This window comes from Danio rerio, chromosome 15, assembly GCF_049306965.1.
Source record: "Danio rerio strain Tuebingen ecotype United States chromosome 15, GRCz12tu, whole genome shotgun sequence".
Lineage (NCBI taxonomy): Eukaryota > Metazoa > Chordata > Actinopteri > Cypriniformes > Danionidae > Danio > Danio rerio.
The window spans coordinates 472,501-488,590 of NC_133190.1; the positions used below are offsets into that span (position 1 = coordinate 472,501).

The window sequence follows — 16,090 nt, forward strand, 5'->3', positions numbered from 1 at the left end:
AGACACACATAGTGCTGTTGCTGCCTCAGACACTCCACATAAACATACTACTTGTGTGTGTGTGTGTGTGTGTGTGTGCGTGTTTTTGTGACATATCAGGACACAGATGTGTATAATGACATGGGTATGACACGGGTATTACAAAAAGCAGGTGCAATACGAGGACACTGGTGACGTCCTCATTTCTCCAAAAGCTTCTGAATCCCACAGGATGAGTTTAATCAGAGTAAAGCTGCTCAGTCTCCTGTGATGGTTGGGTTTAGGGGTGGGGTGAGGGCAATACAATATACAGTTTATACAGGATAAAATGAATGGAAACCTATGTAATGTCCCCACTTTTCACTAAAACAAACATGTGTGTGTGTGCGTGCGTATAAGCTCTGATGATCATGATGATAAAGTAATGTGTGTGTGTGTGTGTGTGTGTTTCTCTCTGTGTGTGTGTGTGTGTGTGTGTGTGTGTGTGTGTGTGTGTTTCTCTCTCTCTCTCTCTCTGTGTGTGTGTGTGTGTGTGTGTGTGTGTGTGTGTGTGTGTGTTTCTCTCTCTCTGTGTGTGTGTGTGTGTGTGTGTGTGTAGATGTCCCAGCACCAGGTGCATGCGGTGCAGCAGTTGGCGAAGGTGATGGGTTGGCACGTGCTGAGCTTCAGTAATCATGTGGGCCTGGGCTCCATCGAGAGCATCGGGAACGCCTCCTCCATTACCGTGGCCTCGCCCAGCGGAGAGTACGCCATCTCAGGTGAGATATACACGCACATCCTTCTGTTTTTTAAATATTATATAAAAGATTTGGGCCTTTTCTTTGGTAAAGGAACCTGACAGGACTACAGGAGGTGGCTGCTTTGAATTCGACTGACCACTGTTCACCTGTTGATCTATATCCATTACAGTAAACATAACCCTGTCACTCAATGTAAAATACAGTAAAACACTCTAAATCTGTTGAAACACGTTGATCTGAAGGCGGTTTGGCTTGTAGCTGGACATTATTGGAGTTTGCGGACAGGAACAGCTGTTCACTACTGAAACACCACCGAGTCTCTCTGGATCCTCCTGTACGGAGGCGCATCAGTTATAAAACACTCGCAAGACGCATTTGGACAGCTATGTGGACATTATAAAGTGTTCACACTAAGAAAACACGCATAGTCTGAGAATGACATATTTAATAATAAAATAATGAAATCAAATAGTATAATGTTTAAGTTAATTTTAAGCTATCTTGTGGCCCACCGGTTGAGAATCCCTGATCTAGAGTCTCCCTGAAGTCTCACTTCTTGGACCTGCCTATTAGTGAGGTGTACGGGTATTTATTGATAAGATTTATATTTATAAATATGTGTAAATTCAATATATTTATATTCCTAAATATCATTTTTATCCTCTGCAGAACTGGTTCTTCTGTTCTCCTTGTATTTTTTAAGTGCTTTGAGAATTAAGTTCTAAAGGCGCTATATACATTAATTGTTATTATTGGGGATGTCCTGATCAGGATTTTTTTGCCTCCAAGTCATTTATAGCAACACCGCAGGAGAAATGCCAGCAGAGGCTTCCAGTATCCGTAGTTTCAGGTGCTGCACATCTTGTGTCAGTGTGTGAAGAGTGGGAGAAGAGGCTTGCGTTGACAATCCAACACAATTGGCAGCACATTGAACACATTTTTATAAGTGGTCAGGAACTTGTAAATAACTCATAAAAGAATAAAGTTACGTTAAAACCAAGCACACCATTGCTTTTCTGGTGAAATTCCCAATAAGTTTGACGTGTCACATGACCCTCTTCCTATTGAAAAAAACAAAAGTTGGATCCAAGATGGCCGACTTCAAAATGGCCACCATGGTCACCACCCATCTTGAAAAGTTTGCCCCCTCACATATACTAATGTGCCACAAACAGGACGCTAAATCACCAAACATTCCCATTTTATTAATGTGTATCCACATTAACGGCCCACCCCCTGTGTGTGTGTATGTGTATATATAGATATATATTTAAGTCCTGATAATTCCAATTGAGTTGAAACTGTGTGATCATATCTGGACATCCCTAGTTATTATTGTTATTATATTTTCTGAACCATCAGACTTTAGACTACATACATGTAATGATACCTTGTTTTCCTTGTCTCTCTGTGTGTGTGCAGTGCGTAACGGGCCGGAGAGCGGCTGTAAGGTGCTGGTCCAGTTCCCGCGCAGTCAGGCTAAGGATGCGGGCCGCAGTGACGCGGTGCAGGACGGTAAGTGGACTCAGCTGCGGGGCGCGCACAGAGAAGTGCACTGGGACCGCATGGAGGGGAAAAACTTTGTCTACAAGATGGAGCTGCTGATGGCGGCGCTAACCCCCTGCCCCTGAGGATCATGGGTAATCGGCGACTGAGCTACGGCTAACACACACACACACACACATCTATGGGAAATAAAGCATTTGTACATTTGCTCTGGGTCTGCCTGACTCATCATTGTCTACAGCTGACCTATAATGTCCAGAGGAGATCAGCCAGCGCACACCTGGAGAATCAGCAGAGTTACACACAGAGCAATTCAAGAGCAACGTGTATTCAGATGACTGAGCAGAGTCATCATTATTAAAAGATGCTCGTTTTAATTCTTCACTTCAAAACAGATTAATATTGGCAAATTTAAGTAGATTAACATAAAACAACCCCAAGAGTTGTGTGGTTTCAGCTCATTTTAGCTGAGTAGTTTGAGCAAGCGTAATGTTTTTGGGGGTAATGCATGTGTGTTTTTGCTGCATGTCGCAGTCGTCACATTGAGCCCCTTTGATTGCTCCCGCTGGAAACTGCAATGCCAAGGCGACTCTGTTGACTCGGGTTGCCGGATGTCTCACTGTGTAATGATGCATCAGTTTGGTTTAGTTTGATAACATTTGTTTTCCTTGATCTTTATGTTTTTACAAGGCAAATCCATTCAGATTTCCTAATTTCTGAAGGAAAAAAATAGTAAGAAATGAAATAAGAGTGTGGGCAAGGCAGTGGCGCAGTAGGTAGTGCTGTCGCCTCACAGCAAGGTCACTAGGTCGAACCACGGCTCAGTTGGCGTTTCTGTGTGGAGTTTGCATGTTCTCCCTGCCTTCGCGTGGATTTCCTCCAGGTGCTCCGGTTTCCCCCGCAGTCCAAACACATGCGGTACAGGTGAACTGGGTAGGCTAAATTGTTCGTTGTGTGTGTGTGTGTGTTGATGTTTCCCAGAGATGGGTTGCGGCTGGAAGGGCATCCGCTGCGTAAAAACTTGCTGGATAAGTTGGCGGTTCATTCCTCTGGTGACCTCGGATTAATAAAGGGACTAAGCCGACAAGAAAATGAATGAATGATTGAAATAAGAGTGTGGAACGTGTGCGCAAATAATGAGCAAGCAGATTCACCCTCTGCCAGTAGGTGGCGCTTCTAAAACAGCCGGAGTAACCGTGGATACTGCTGTAAACAAAGCAGCTGCACTGCTGTTTACTAAAATCTACAGGGTGGTCATTCATTCATTCATTCATTCATTTTCTTGCCGGTTTAGTCCCTTTATTAATCTGGGGTCGCCACAGCAGAATGAACCGCCAACTTATCTAGCAAGTTTTTACGCAGCGGATGCCCTTCCAGCCACAACCCATCTCCGGGAACATAATCTAGAACTTTATCTTATGTGAATTAAGAATGAAATATGGTAATTCTGTCAAGAAATAACACAAAAAGTAAACAAGTAACCCATTTAGTTCCTTTTTTAAAAGTAAGGATTGTAATAAATTACTCATGAGTTCATGCAGACTTTAAACAGCCTGCGGACAAACACACTTCCTTTACTCTGTAAATATGCAAATGAATTAAAGAAGTCTGCGAGTATTGCGTCCTGACACACACACACACACACACACACGTCAGCATGACAAATGATCTGTAGAAACCCATTTACGAAATATACACAAAGAAAATGTCTCTTCGTGTCCTTCAGCTCAGTCTGATCGCTGCCTCAGGGCCGCTGTGCGCTTCATCCGGTCTCCGACACACACTCTGGTTAATATCACACACTCTTCACAGCGGCTGCAGCTCCGTCTCGTGTTCTGTGTGAAACACACACACAGAGAAGATGATCAGTGTCAGCAGGCCAGAGCTTCAGTTGGTCCACAGTAGACATTGCAGTGATTCTGTGATGTTCCAGATGAAAGCCTGCATGCCGGTGTTCTGTTACCTGGTAAGCACCTGCTGTTCCTCCGGGCTGTGATGAAGCTGTGGAGTTTGTTCAGGAGCCACACACACAGCATCAGAAGAGCAGCCAGAGTCCCCAACACCAGCACAAACACCAGCAGGAACCGCGTGTCCTCATACAGCACCTCTGAAACACACAGATGGAGGAGGCTGGTGTCGTTCTAGGCTGCATTGCACTTCGGTTCTTAATGCCAGGGGTGTCCAAACTCGGTCCTGGAGGGTCAGTGCTCAGCATAGTTTAGCTCCAACTTTCTTCAACACCCCTGCATGGAAGTTTCTAGTATACCTAGAAAGAGCTTGATCAGCTGCTTCGGGTGTGTTTCATTGAGGTTAGACCTAAACTATGCAGGACAGAAGTTTGGACACCCCTGCTTTATGCCCTTCACCTGCTTACTTCCCTTTGTCTCGTTCCCTCAGATCAGGGATGTCCAAACTCGGTCCTAGAGGGTCGGTGTCCTGTTGAGTGTAGCTCCAACTTCCTTTAACACACCAACCTGGAGGTTTCTAGAAAGCCTAGTAAGAGCTTGATTAGCCAGCCTAGGTGTGTTTAATTGTGGTTGGAACTAAACTTTGCAGGACACTGATCCTCCAGGACCGAATTTGGACACTCCTGCCCTACATGTACATAATTAATTACGTCACACAAGTGTCCACTACTTTAGTGGAGTGACCTAAAGACTTGAGCACTTGCTGCATTCCAGTCCACTTTAATGCTGCGTTCACACCAGACGCGCGGATAAATCATGCGTAAATTGCCGCGTGAACATTTGAATTTACTCGATTCAATCGCGTGTCAAATCCGCATCAGAACAGACGCGGATTCGCCTGATGGGCAGGGCTTCTGTCTGCCCGGTGATTGTAGCTTTGTTGCTAAATGGCTAACATGGATTTTATGAAGAAAATAACAGTGTTTATGTGCTTTATGAAGACTGAAAAACAGCGTTGATACGTTTAGGGTCGTGTCTGAGTCCACTCGATTCTTTCAGAGGTGCATCCAGCTCTGTGAGCTCATAAACTCCTCCAGAAACTGAACCTGGATGACGGAGGCTTTCAGCGGTGCTTCTGACTGAGCCCAGCCCAGTTTGATGAACTGTTGTCGGTGAAGGCTGGAGGATTTCCCCCGGGACTCCAACAACAGGCGATGCATCACAATCATGGCCCCACAAGAGCAAGCTCCTGATTGGTTAACGTGGTGCGAATGTCCGCTGAAGTTCAGATTTTCGAACTCGACCGATTCGCACGTTAAGCGCATAAATGCTCAATTGGCGACATGCCATTCGTGCGTATCGCGCCATTCGCACCGCGCCATTCACGTAATTCGCGTCATTCGCGCCGCAGGATGTCTATTCGTGTGTTTGCATTGACTTAACATGTAAATCACTCACGCTTGACGCGCCTTCTGCGTCTGGTGTGAACGCACTCGTGAACAGTACCTGGATGCAGACTGTGCAAGCTGTCACTGCTGATCTCAGACACAGTGCACTCAATAGAGTTTCCTCTTATGCTCCATTCACACTCGGGGCGTCAGCTTTAACGCTTCACCTTGAATGGGTGACGTCAGGCGTTGCCGAACTGCATTGTGGATCCGTTTCCGTTTGTGGATTCCCGCTTCAGAGGCGTTGCTCACTGCAGAAGTTGGGACTTGCTCAACTTTTCAAGCAGGACGGAAGCGTCAGCCAATCAGATCGATGTTTGCAAATACACCAGCTCAGACAGTGGTCAATTCCTGGCTAATTTCATTGGCTGATGCTGCTATGGCGATTGCGTCAGCCCCAACTTCAGACACGCCCTCAGTCAAGCGTTGACGCTGAAGCCCCATGTGATTGGGGTGTTAGGAAGTTAGTGAGTGACAGGCATAAAGTATAGGACTGGAATGAGCCCTTGATAACGTTTCACAAGTGTCCACTACTAGCAGAGCACCTGGATGTGTTTAATACAGACCTCTGACGCTCAGCATCAGCCCCGTGTCTCTGGATCCGCCGTTCTCCTCCGTCACAGTGAGTCTGTAGTATCCAGAGTCCTGCAGCCGCAGTCGGGTCAGCGTCAGGGATCCGTTGAGGTGTGTCTGCACTCGACCCTCATACATCTGAGAGACGTTTGCAGCTCCGCCGAGGATCCAGACGGCCACCGGGAGCTGCTGGAGCTGTGCAGAACTGAAGCTCCATCTGACCGTTGCAGACCCCGAGACGGACACCGAGAACAGAGCAGATCCCTGAACCGGTGCGGTGACCGAGGTCTGCTCCAGATGAACACTGACCGCCTGAGCTGAGGAAACAGAGGACACACACATGACCAGACACCGGAGGAACGACCAGACTGATCATGATATGGTGCTTTTCGCAGTGTTCTTGCGCTTTTTCTAGTGTACTGTCCGCTCTTTCCAGATGCATTTCAAGCTCTGATGTGTGGACAATTACAGATTTACATGCAGTTGAAGTCAAAATGATGAGTAAGTGTAAATCTAATAGACGTCTAGTCCACAAGTAGACACTGGAGCAGCTTACAGATCCATCTGTTAAACAGAGCCAGCGTTCAGTCTTGTGTTGTGATCTGCTTCTTATTACAGGTGAAATACTTTTACTGGCCAGTCCTGTACCTGCTCCTTTACAAACCAAACCCTGCGCTTAGACAACAGCATGACAGATGGGTTCGCCTGCAGTGTCAGGAGAGAGAAATATGCGTCCAGAACAGGTTTGTCCAGACCGGCTCCTCAGTGTTCAGTTCAGCTTCTCCTTTATTTAACTGAACTGTTTTAATCAGGGGTCACCAAACTTGTTCCTGGAGGGCCGGTGTCCTGCAGATTTGACCCTAATCAAACACACCTGAGCAAGCTGATCAAGCTCTTACTAGGTATACTTGAAACACCCAGGCAGGTGTGTTGAGGCAAGTTGGAGATAAACCCTGCAGGTACACCGGACCTTCAGGAGCGAGATTGGTGACCGCTGATTTTAATGTTCAGATCATCTAGACTGATTACATCAGGCACGACCAAACTCGGTCCTGGAGGGCCGGTGTCCTGCAAAGTTCAGTTCCAACCCCAATCAGACACTCCTGGGCTAGCTAATCAAGCTCTCACTAGGCTTTCTAGAAACATCCCTGCAGGTGTGTTGAGGCACGTCAGAGCTAAACTCTCCAAGACACCGACCCTCCAGGACTGACTTTGGACACCCCTGGCTTACAGGATGTGATATTGCAGCAGCTTTACTTGCGTGTTGTTTAACAATATTAGAGAAATGCTGAAGAGATCACAGATGTCATTGAGAGAAGGACAGAACAAATATCTGAACGGAGCAAACGAACTCTGATCACATCACTGTCGTTATTAATGTGTATTATAGGCATTATTCTGCAGAAATCATCATGACCATCTCTTACACCTGTAATGTACATCAGTGTAATGGCGACGATTTAGTTATTATAAAGTACATCCGTCCTCAAATCTATGCAAACGATCACAAACCGGCATCAGCAGACAGACATGGACTTACTGTAGAGCAGGAGACAGGAGATGAGGCAGAGCGTGTGTGTGTTGTGCATCCATGCGGCCCTCATTAGGCTGATCCTCCATATATTCACACGCACTGAACATGTGTGTGTTTTACAGCAGACTCATCACTCTTCACCTTTCTGCATTCTCCATTGCTGCTCGCTCTCTGTCTTCTGGTTGTGTGTTCGTGTGTTTCTCTTTCTCTCGTTTGCTCGTTTCCTGCTGTCAGATCTGTTCATACAGCACTGCACTGTCATACTGATCTGACCGGTTTAACTACTGAACACACACACACACACAGAGAGAGACAGTACGGAAGAGGCAGGTATCAACCTACACAGCAGTATAAGTCAAGTGGAACTATCAGTGAAGTTTAATATTAAACTGATTTCGAGAGGAGCGCATGCTCATGATTGACCCTGCTGGTCCACATTAGCTAATCACGATCCTACAAAGGATCCCAAATCACTACATATGTATATATATATATATATATATATATCCCCATTTCCTTTCTACAACTGTCTTTGTCTGGAAGAAACCCCCCTCCTCCCCTTCTTTATCCAGAATGGGCGGCACAGCGGCCTAGTGACCAGTGCTTAATTTGTGAATCGCGAGGTCCCGGAACAGATCGGGGTGACTGATCCGGCATACTACCCGAGGAGGTAGTGTTGTCGGGGGTTGGGATAGCGGAGGGGTGTTGCAGATGTAAGTTAAGAGCCGGGGCGGGGGTTGGTTGTCGGGGACGAAAGTGAAGAGCGGACGGGGGAGGAGGGCGGGTGAGGAAGGGGATCAGTAAAATGAGGTGTGTCCCGGCACAAGTTAAGCCCTGCCAGTGACTAGCACTGTAGCCCCACTGCAAGAATACCAATGGCATCGAGTCCTTGCCAGACCATCTGGTATTTCTGTGCACAGTTTGCATGTTCTCCCCGTGTCGGCGTGGGTTTCCCCTTCCAACCAGCCAAATATGCTCTATATTATAGGTAAAATAAACCTAAGTCTCTGTTCCTAGATTTCTTGCTCTCGGGAAGTTCACCCTAGCCTCAGCTGCGAGGGAGTTTTGAGATCGACCTGAGCTCAATCTCCCCTCTCGCCCTGCAAAAGGAAGGGAACCCTGGACTCGAGGATCCCTTGAGTTCAGGGTTCTCTCCAGGGACAGCATGCCAAACAAGCTTTTTATAAATCATGAGCTACGTTCTTAAATTGTGTGTGTGTGTGTGTGTGTGTGTGTGTGTGTGTGTGTGTGTGTGTGTGTGTTGCAGAATATTGAAAAGCATTTTTTATTATGAATATTGCAGCATAAACACCTCTGATATGAAAACAGAGCTATTTCAGGGATTTATTACTTTAAAACAGTAATATTTAAAGCAGAATATATCAAGGTAATAGAGAGATTTCTGCCATGCGCTGTTCAACGTCATGTTTATTTATAAAGCACTATTAAACAGAACCAAAGGTTGACCGATGTGCTGCACAGTACACATCGCAGAGAGAAAAATATCAGGTTACAGCTAAAGCAGACTCTATTCTCACTGATGAAGTGAAAAGGTTCACTATGGGCTGCACCATGTGCTCGGCTTCACAGCTAGCGCTGCTCGACATTACAAAATACACTGCGAGAACATTACGATTCTACTGGCCCGTTTACACTGAGTGGTACAGTTCGGTACGCTTTAATAGCCGTTTCCACTGTCGAAAGGCGAACCGCACCGTACCACTATTACAGCACCCTTTCAAACGGGTACCAAAACACGAGAAAGGCGGAGCTACACACGCAGCTGACCGCTGATTGGTTACAGATACGTCAGGAGCTTGTGTGGAGCTAGCCAGAATAAGCGGGGGTGGGTGGATATTTCTTAAACTGTGTGTGTGTGTGTGTGTGTGTGTGTGTGTGTGTGTGTGTGTGTGTGTGTGTGTGTGTGTGTGTGTGTGTGTGTGTGTGTGTGTGTGTGTGTGTGTTCCTGCAGATGTGTGGAAGGATGTTGCTGTAGGTGTGTGTGTGTGTTCTTGTAGATGTGTGTGTAAGCTCCTGTAGGTGTGTGTGGATGTTGCTGTGCTCTTCTTCGCTGTGCAGATCCTCATGCTGGAGTGTGTGTGTTTGGTCTTCAGGCCATCTGTGTCTGCTGAAGATAAAGAAACAAGACACCTTGGGTCAGTGTGTGTGTGTGTGTGTGTGCGCACACATAAAGCAGCTGTTTTTCTTCAGTCGCATCATGAATCTTAAAGGAACACTCGTGTTTTTTGGAAATGCCCTCATTGTTCAGCTCCGCTAGAGGTTAACAGGTGAGTTTCACCATTTTAAATCCATTTCATATCATTAATGGCCTCATCAGTATTATTAGATTAATAGCTTTTGGTGCTTCACATCTTTTTATTGGTCTTTCATCTTTAAGGAATAAGGTCCAACATTTGGATTAGACGTTACTTAGAAGTTGTTTCGGTTTCAGTCACATGCTACTCTTTTTTCGCATGGACAAATGGCGAGATTGTATCGACCAAAGTGTGGTGTCTAAAACGGGCTCAACCCAAATCTACATAGATGTGTAGAGTGCACGGGAGACCTGGTTCTTGTTCATGCAGGTCCCACAGAGGCAGCCGATCAGCCCGTTCACCACCTGCGCTAATAGCAGCAGAGCCTCCAGCGTCCCCACGCTCAGCAGAATGGAGAACAGAACCACGTTCCACATCGCCACGTTCCTCGGCCTCTCACACACATGCCACCACGTCTGGTTGAACAGGTAACTCTCTCTACAGGGTGGAGAAATAAACCAGAGCTGAATTAACCCATGAGGCTAGCGTTTTGTGGTGTACAAGCTCATTTGCATTTAAAGCGACAGTCACCAAAACACTACAGTCAGGATCAAAGCCTGAGAGGGTCAGCTTCAGAGAGCTGGAGGACATCATCTGTGTGCTGCTCTCAGCTCAAACACACACTCTAGACACAGCAGAGACGCATTCACAGCTTGTAGAAATGCATTTATAGGAACCGTTTATTTCCTGTCCCTCATTCTGAGAGCAAACACACATGATGCTACTCTATAGAGAGTGGAGAAGTGTTACTCTGCGGTGGTGTTGATGAAGGGGTAGATGAAGACGCCGTCTCCTGTGTCACACAGAGGCCCGTCCTGCAGGCCGATCACACTGATGATCATACAGTACACTGATCCAGCAGCTCCCAGCACTGACATCAGCATGGCCAGCAGCATCTGCACAACACACACACACACAGAGAGAGAGAGACACACATTTACAGACACACACACACACACTGCTGGATATGCTCCTTGACATTACACTGCTCAACATCTCCAGTGCAAACCTGCAGAATGACATTTGAGTCTCGTTTGGCTGCGCTGACATTGATGACAACGTCATTTTTAAAATCAGTAAAAGTCAAAAGTCTTGTGATAAGCCGCAGGGAGCCTCCAATATTAGGCTGAGTGCTCTATTAAGGGTTGCAGCACGTTTGATTGAGGAGGATGCAGATTCATGCTGCTCAGATAAAGCAAAAGAGCCTCTGAGAGTTATAAACTAGAGCTGGGCGACATGACATAACTCATATATCACCATACACAAGTCATCATCTCACGTCCTGACAACAATATCTCTATATAATACCGTTCCTATAAAGCCAATCGATTCATTGATTATACTAAGCTCAGCATAAACGAGCGCATGCTGATTTCTCTGTGAATATAGACGATACTCTTGATGCATTTATACAGAACAGTCGTCATATTCATTGCAGTAAGAGTTAGGTCACCAAACACCTTTCAAACCAGTTATTGCAAAAAATAAATAAATAAATACAAACTACAAAAATTTCATCTAAATTTTTATTTGTTGCATTTTAAACTATAAATGGACTCATGTGATCACCTTTCTCTCTTATTTAAAACTTCAGAGTTTGATTTTGATTCAAATATATAGAAATATAAAGTAAATGTTTTTCCCAGAGATGGGTTGCGGCTAGAAGGGCATCCGCTGTGTAAAAACTTGCTGGATAAGTTGGCGGTTCATTCCGCCGTGGCGACCCCAGATTAATAAAGAGACTAAGCCGACGAGAAAATAAATGAATGAATGAAAAAAAAATGTTTTCTTAAACTAATGATTACAGGTCCAACATCAGAATAACATGAATTATTGCTGTATAAAATGTAAACATTGTACTTTCTCACGGTGCTGTTCGTCATGTTTCTGTCTGTAATGGAGTATAATGTGCTGCTCTCAAATATCTGATGAACAGATCACCGTCAACACTGTATTTAGTGTCCTCATGAAATACATGATCATAATATTATGAATAAAAATAAGCAACTTTTCCCACGAGCAGAAAAACAAATCTATAGAAGACGCTCAGTGTCTACTAAACACCATCACGAGAACACACATTAAACATAAAGCAATAAACATTAGTTATGAGCATTAGATGTAACATCAAACTCCACACTACTCACTGATGAGTGAAAACCTAAAAACAACCATGATAATGCAGGGTTTCTGCAGTTTCATAGAGTCAAATTTAAGACTTTTTAAGACCATAAAGAATTAGATTGTAGACTTATATAGATTTTTTCTAATGGCCCAGTATCATCATGAGGAGTTTTGTAATTGTTTTCGGTTTATTCCCCGATTGGGGAATTTAATTTGGGGAATTTGCTGCAAAAATGTCTAACCTAGCTGTTATGAGCTCTCTCTTTACAATAAAAAACTTAAATATAATAAATAAGGTTTAATTGAGATGTGTTGATGGCCATTAGATGGATATCAGCCCAAATTGAGTTTAGCTTTACTTGGACAAAGCAAAATTAAGACCTGTTTAAAACAAATTGAGACCTACAACACAATATTTCAGTGGATTTAAGACTTTTTAAGGCCTAACATTTAAGTTTTGAAAATTAATTGGGGTCGCCACTGCAGAATGAACCGCCAACTTATCCGGCATATGTTTTACGCATCGAATGCCCCTCCAGCTGCAACCCAATCTCTGGGAAACACCCATACACTCACATTCACACTCATGCTCTGTAGCCAATTTAGCTGAGCCAGTTCCCCTATAGTGCATGTGTTTGGACTGTGGGGGAAACCGGAGCACCCGGAGGAAACCCATGCCAACACGGGGAGAACATGCAAATGGATATTCCCATATAGGGAAAGGTACTGTTAGCCAGATTCTGGGTTTTTACTGTAGTATAGTTTGTATTGTTTAGCCATTGCAGTCAGTTTCCAGTGTGTGCTGTATATTGGCGTATTGCATTGCTCTATTGTGAACTTTGTGTAGGCATGAGAGAGCAGTTACTGACCCCACATCTGTTTGCACAGCAGCTGCCCTCGACCCCAGCCGCCCTCATCACCACAGCAGGCAAACACACCTGAAACACACACACACACAGCTAAATCACACTCGGCTTACTTTCACACACTCCTGAAGACTCGCAGTCTGAGAAAGACATGCGGAGAGACTGCAGTTTCACGACTCCCCGTAATGCAGCACAGACCCATTGTTTACACACGTGCACAGGGCCTCATATTCCAGAACTATATAAGCATGAGGCTACATGTGATTACATGGGTCTTCACAGATCCAGTAGAGGCCGACATGTTCAGTCCTGACATCTTCTCAAATACGTTACTGGGACACACGTTCAGAAGTCCACCAGAGGCCGCTGTCTACATTTCTGGGAAGTCAGTCGGCTTGTCAAGTGTGTGTATTGCCTTGCTATTGACTGACCCACACACCTCCTTCCCTAAACTCACCCTGTAGTGTTTCCAAAAGCACACTAGAAGAGGAAAGTCATTATGCCGCATGCTCTTACCTCTATTTCACACTGCTTTTTTATTTGTTTAGTTCTACCTGGTTTCTGAAACCATATTTTGCCAGACTCAAACCCAAGTCTACTCCAGTCTGTGTCCCGACTCTGTCACTATACAAGGCGAGCAAACTGACCACACCGGGAAAGCCACCAATAGACAATTAAATGGTCAGCAATAATGTCATCAGAGCATAGCACATATTTCCAAGGGTTTATTTTGCTAATAAAATTCCAGGACTTTCTAAATCAACATTCAAATATATATTTATGACCTCATGTGTCTTGCAACGTCTACGTGCATGTGCTAAATAAGAAACTAATGCCAATCACATTTATTACTGCATATCAAAAAATGTGTGAGCATCTATGTAATTTATATTTATTTTAATCTGAAAAAGGTTTTAGAAGTTATCTTGCTGTCTGTGTGAAAATAGTAGAAATGTTGGCTTGTGTTTTCACAACACTTAATTAAGCCGGAACCAGCACCTCTAAAGTCTGATCTGGCACCTCATTTTACCAATCCCTCCTTATCGTGACTCCTCCCTGGTCTTCAGTTTCGTCCTCGAACAAACACTACCCACGAAATCCCCCAACACTCTTCATTTTCCTTCGAAGAGTGCGTGACAACAACCACCCCCACGGCTTTTCCCAACACCCCCTCCCCCTGCTTGACACTACCCTGAGGACTAAAGGGTATATGCTGAAGCGTGCTAAAGAACTTTTCATTTGTCAGTAACCTGGGTTAAGTATTTCCAGTTAACTGTATGCCATTGCAAAATCAGCATGTTTAAGGTCTGCTTTCTTTAAAAATCAGCAATCTCCACTGGTGGTATCCGAGATAAAGTGGGTCTCAGATTGTACAGAAGCACTGCATTACACTACATTTCACCGCCATGCCTTTATAATATGAGCATTTATTTTACCCCAGTATATTCAATGGAGCTTCTGCGCTAGCCTGCCGATTCTGATGAGCACGTGCGAGAGTAAACAGCTTTTCATCTCGTTTTACGCTTGAGCCGCTAAATGAATGCTGAAGTCTGTGTAACTGATTGTATTTTAATTACATTACAACATCGATGCTATAAAAGGAACCATATAAAATGGATAACAGTCACAATAACCATTCAGCAGAAGTTTATCAGTAATGTGAAAAAACATTAGCTCAGCATATACCCTATTGTATTTAAAATTTACCTATAATATAATTATCATCTCGGATATATTTATGTACAGATATTGGTTAAACAAATTTCCATGACTTTTACTAAACATTTTGGGTTTACGTTTTCAAAACTTTCCAAGAGCGTATGAACCCCTGCATTTCGCAGTTCTCAAATATGTAGCCCTGGGCACGCATATATTCCAAATGAGCCTGTGTGGACGGGTCAGCAACTAACAGGGTCCTAGAAATGTGTTCCAGCCAATCTGGTTGTGCAGGAACAGTATTGGACTCACCAGCAGGCCTCCGCCGATGACTCCGGGAAAGAACCAGATGATTTCTGTGATCTCCTCGGTCCTCCACACCTCGCCGTTGGGGAAAAACAGCAGGATGTTTCCAATTATGGCTATGAGGCTGAATGGAAAGAGAAGGTCTGCGGTGCATTTAGCACATTTCCCCGTACACATGATGAGCTGATTTGGGTTTGGGGCGTAATCTGGAAGATTGAGAAGAGGTACAAAGAGTGACCATGAGCAACATTCCCTCATGTAAGCTTTCTTTTATATATTCAAGAGTTCATGTGAGGGTTGATGGACTTTCTCATGCATTATTTGCGTTGGCATACTTAATCCAATTTTTCCAATAAATGTTGCCGTCTTCTAAATCAAATCTTGAGCTAATTGAAAGTCTGTCCAAACACCTCCATTACAATCCCTATCCATTGGTCAGTTATTGGGGAATCAGTGACTTATGATTGATATCTTTTCTGCTACATGCTAAAAGAATTAGTTTTTGTAATTAATGAAGAATCCAGATCTTCTCATGGTATCTTTCCAGTTGCTATCTCATACCAAAAGGGCTGTATTTTAGGGCAAGCTCAAAAAATGTGAAGGTGATTAGGCATTGAAGTTTCCAACAAGAGCCCAAACGTTCAGTGCCTGTACATGTTGCTTATAATAAAAAAAGCTTATTAAATGTTTCCATCCAAACTCTCTCCAACTTTGTATCGCAATTTTATTCGTTTGTCTAGCTCTTTCTCCTATTATAGTTTTATGTATAGTTTTCTGAACAAGTCTTGCAGTATTGTATGCATTTAGCCGCATTAATTGATTTATTTCATTAGTCAACCGCAGGATCATACAGTAGATGATTAGAACAATACACACGACTCCATGTACAGCCGCTGCTACTGTATAAACACTAGACACATATACACGTTTACCTGTTTATTTGAGTTCCACCTTCTTCTGTGTGGCTGAAAGGCAGATCGCTCTTGTAGTTCCTCTGAAAGCTGTTAAGTACGTTTTTTCGACAAGCAGGAAAGGGGTGATGATCATGAAACTACTGAGGGAATGTAAGCAAAAGTGTGTGTGACACACAGGGGTACACATCCCTGCGGTCACTGACCCCGCTTTCAGACAGTATC

General features: G+C 44.4%; 3 protein-coding genes across 9 annotated transcripts in view; 1 reads left to right on the forward strand and 2 right to left on the reverse strand.

The window, feature by feature from the left end:
* Positions 1 to 2,440, forward strand: part of med17 (mediator complex subunit 17) — a 13,196-nt gene extending 10,756 nt beyond the window's left edge. Inside the window, exons 12-13 of one of the 3 annotated variants that reach the window (XR_012390551.1) lie at positions 578 to 1,517; positions 1,674 to 2,434. Coding sequence is in view for 2 of the 3 variants with exons in the window: in XM_073923173.1 (XP_073779274.1) it covers positions 578 to 737; positions 2,142 to 2,350 (369 nt within the window). In the remaining variant the exon portion in view is untranslated. 3 annotated transcript variants of the gene reach the window in all.
* On the reverse strand, positions 1,643 to 7,902 carry vstm5 (V-set and transmembrane domain containing 5). The gene is made up of 4 exons (XM_073924320.1): positions 7,694 to 7,902; positions 6,147 to 6,470; positions 4,189 to 4,332; positions 1,643 to 4,060 (listed from the first exon to the last, which is right to left on the reverse strand). Exons 1-4 carry the CDS (start codon positions 7,755 to 7,757, stop codon positions 4,032 to 4,034), a joined length of 561 nt encoding a protein of 186 aa, XP_073780421.1. The 5' UTR covers positions 7,758 to 7,902; the 3' UTR covers positions 1,643 to 4,031.
* A 1,195-nt stretch (positions 7,903 to 9,097) lies between these two features.
* LOC100002960 (uncharacterized) lies at positions 9,098 to 16,090 on the reverse strand. 5 transcript variants are annotated; one of them, NM_001198745.1, is given in 7 exon segments: positions 9,100 to 9,591; positions 9,652 to 9,815; positions 10,254 to 10,440; positions 10,753 to 10,898; positions 12,996 to 13,064; positions 14,961 to 15,160; positions 15,887 to 15,960. In NM_001198745.1, coding segments are annotated over 5 exon segments (591 nt in total). In that variant the 5' UTR covers positions 15,132 to 15,160; positions 15,887 to 15,960; the 3' UTR covers positions 9,100 to 9,591; positions 9,652 to 9,797.

Excerpts from the sequence above, each read along its gene's own strand:
- vstm5 (XM_073924320.1), bottom strand. The coding sequence starts at position 7,757 with ATGAGGGCCGCATGGATGCACAACACACACACGCTCTGCCTCATCTCC. Across the intron at positions 6,471-7,693 it reads CTCCTGTCTCCTGCTCTACA|CTCAGGCGGTCAGTGTTCAT; the intron begins GTAAGTCCATGT and ends CTGTTTCCTCAG. Across the intron at positions 4,061-4,188 it reads GAACAGCAGGTGCTTACCAG|AACACGAGACGGAGCTGCAG; the intron begins GTAACAGAACAC and ends TGTTTCACACAG.
- LOC100002960 (XM_005173344.5), bottom strand. The coding sequence starts at position 15,131 with ATGTGTACGGGGAAATGTGCTAAATGCACCGCAGACCTTCTCTTTCCA. Across the intron at positions 10,899-12,995 it reads GCTGTGCAAACAGATGTGGG|ATGCTGCTGGCCATGCTGAT; the intron begins GTCAGTAACTGC and ends TGTGTTGTGCAG. Across the intron at positions 10,441-10,752 it reads TTCATCAACACCACCGCAGA|AGAGAGTTACCTGTTCAACC; the intron begins GTAACACTTCTC and ends TCCACCCTGTAG.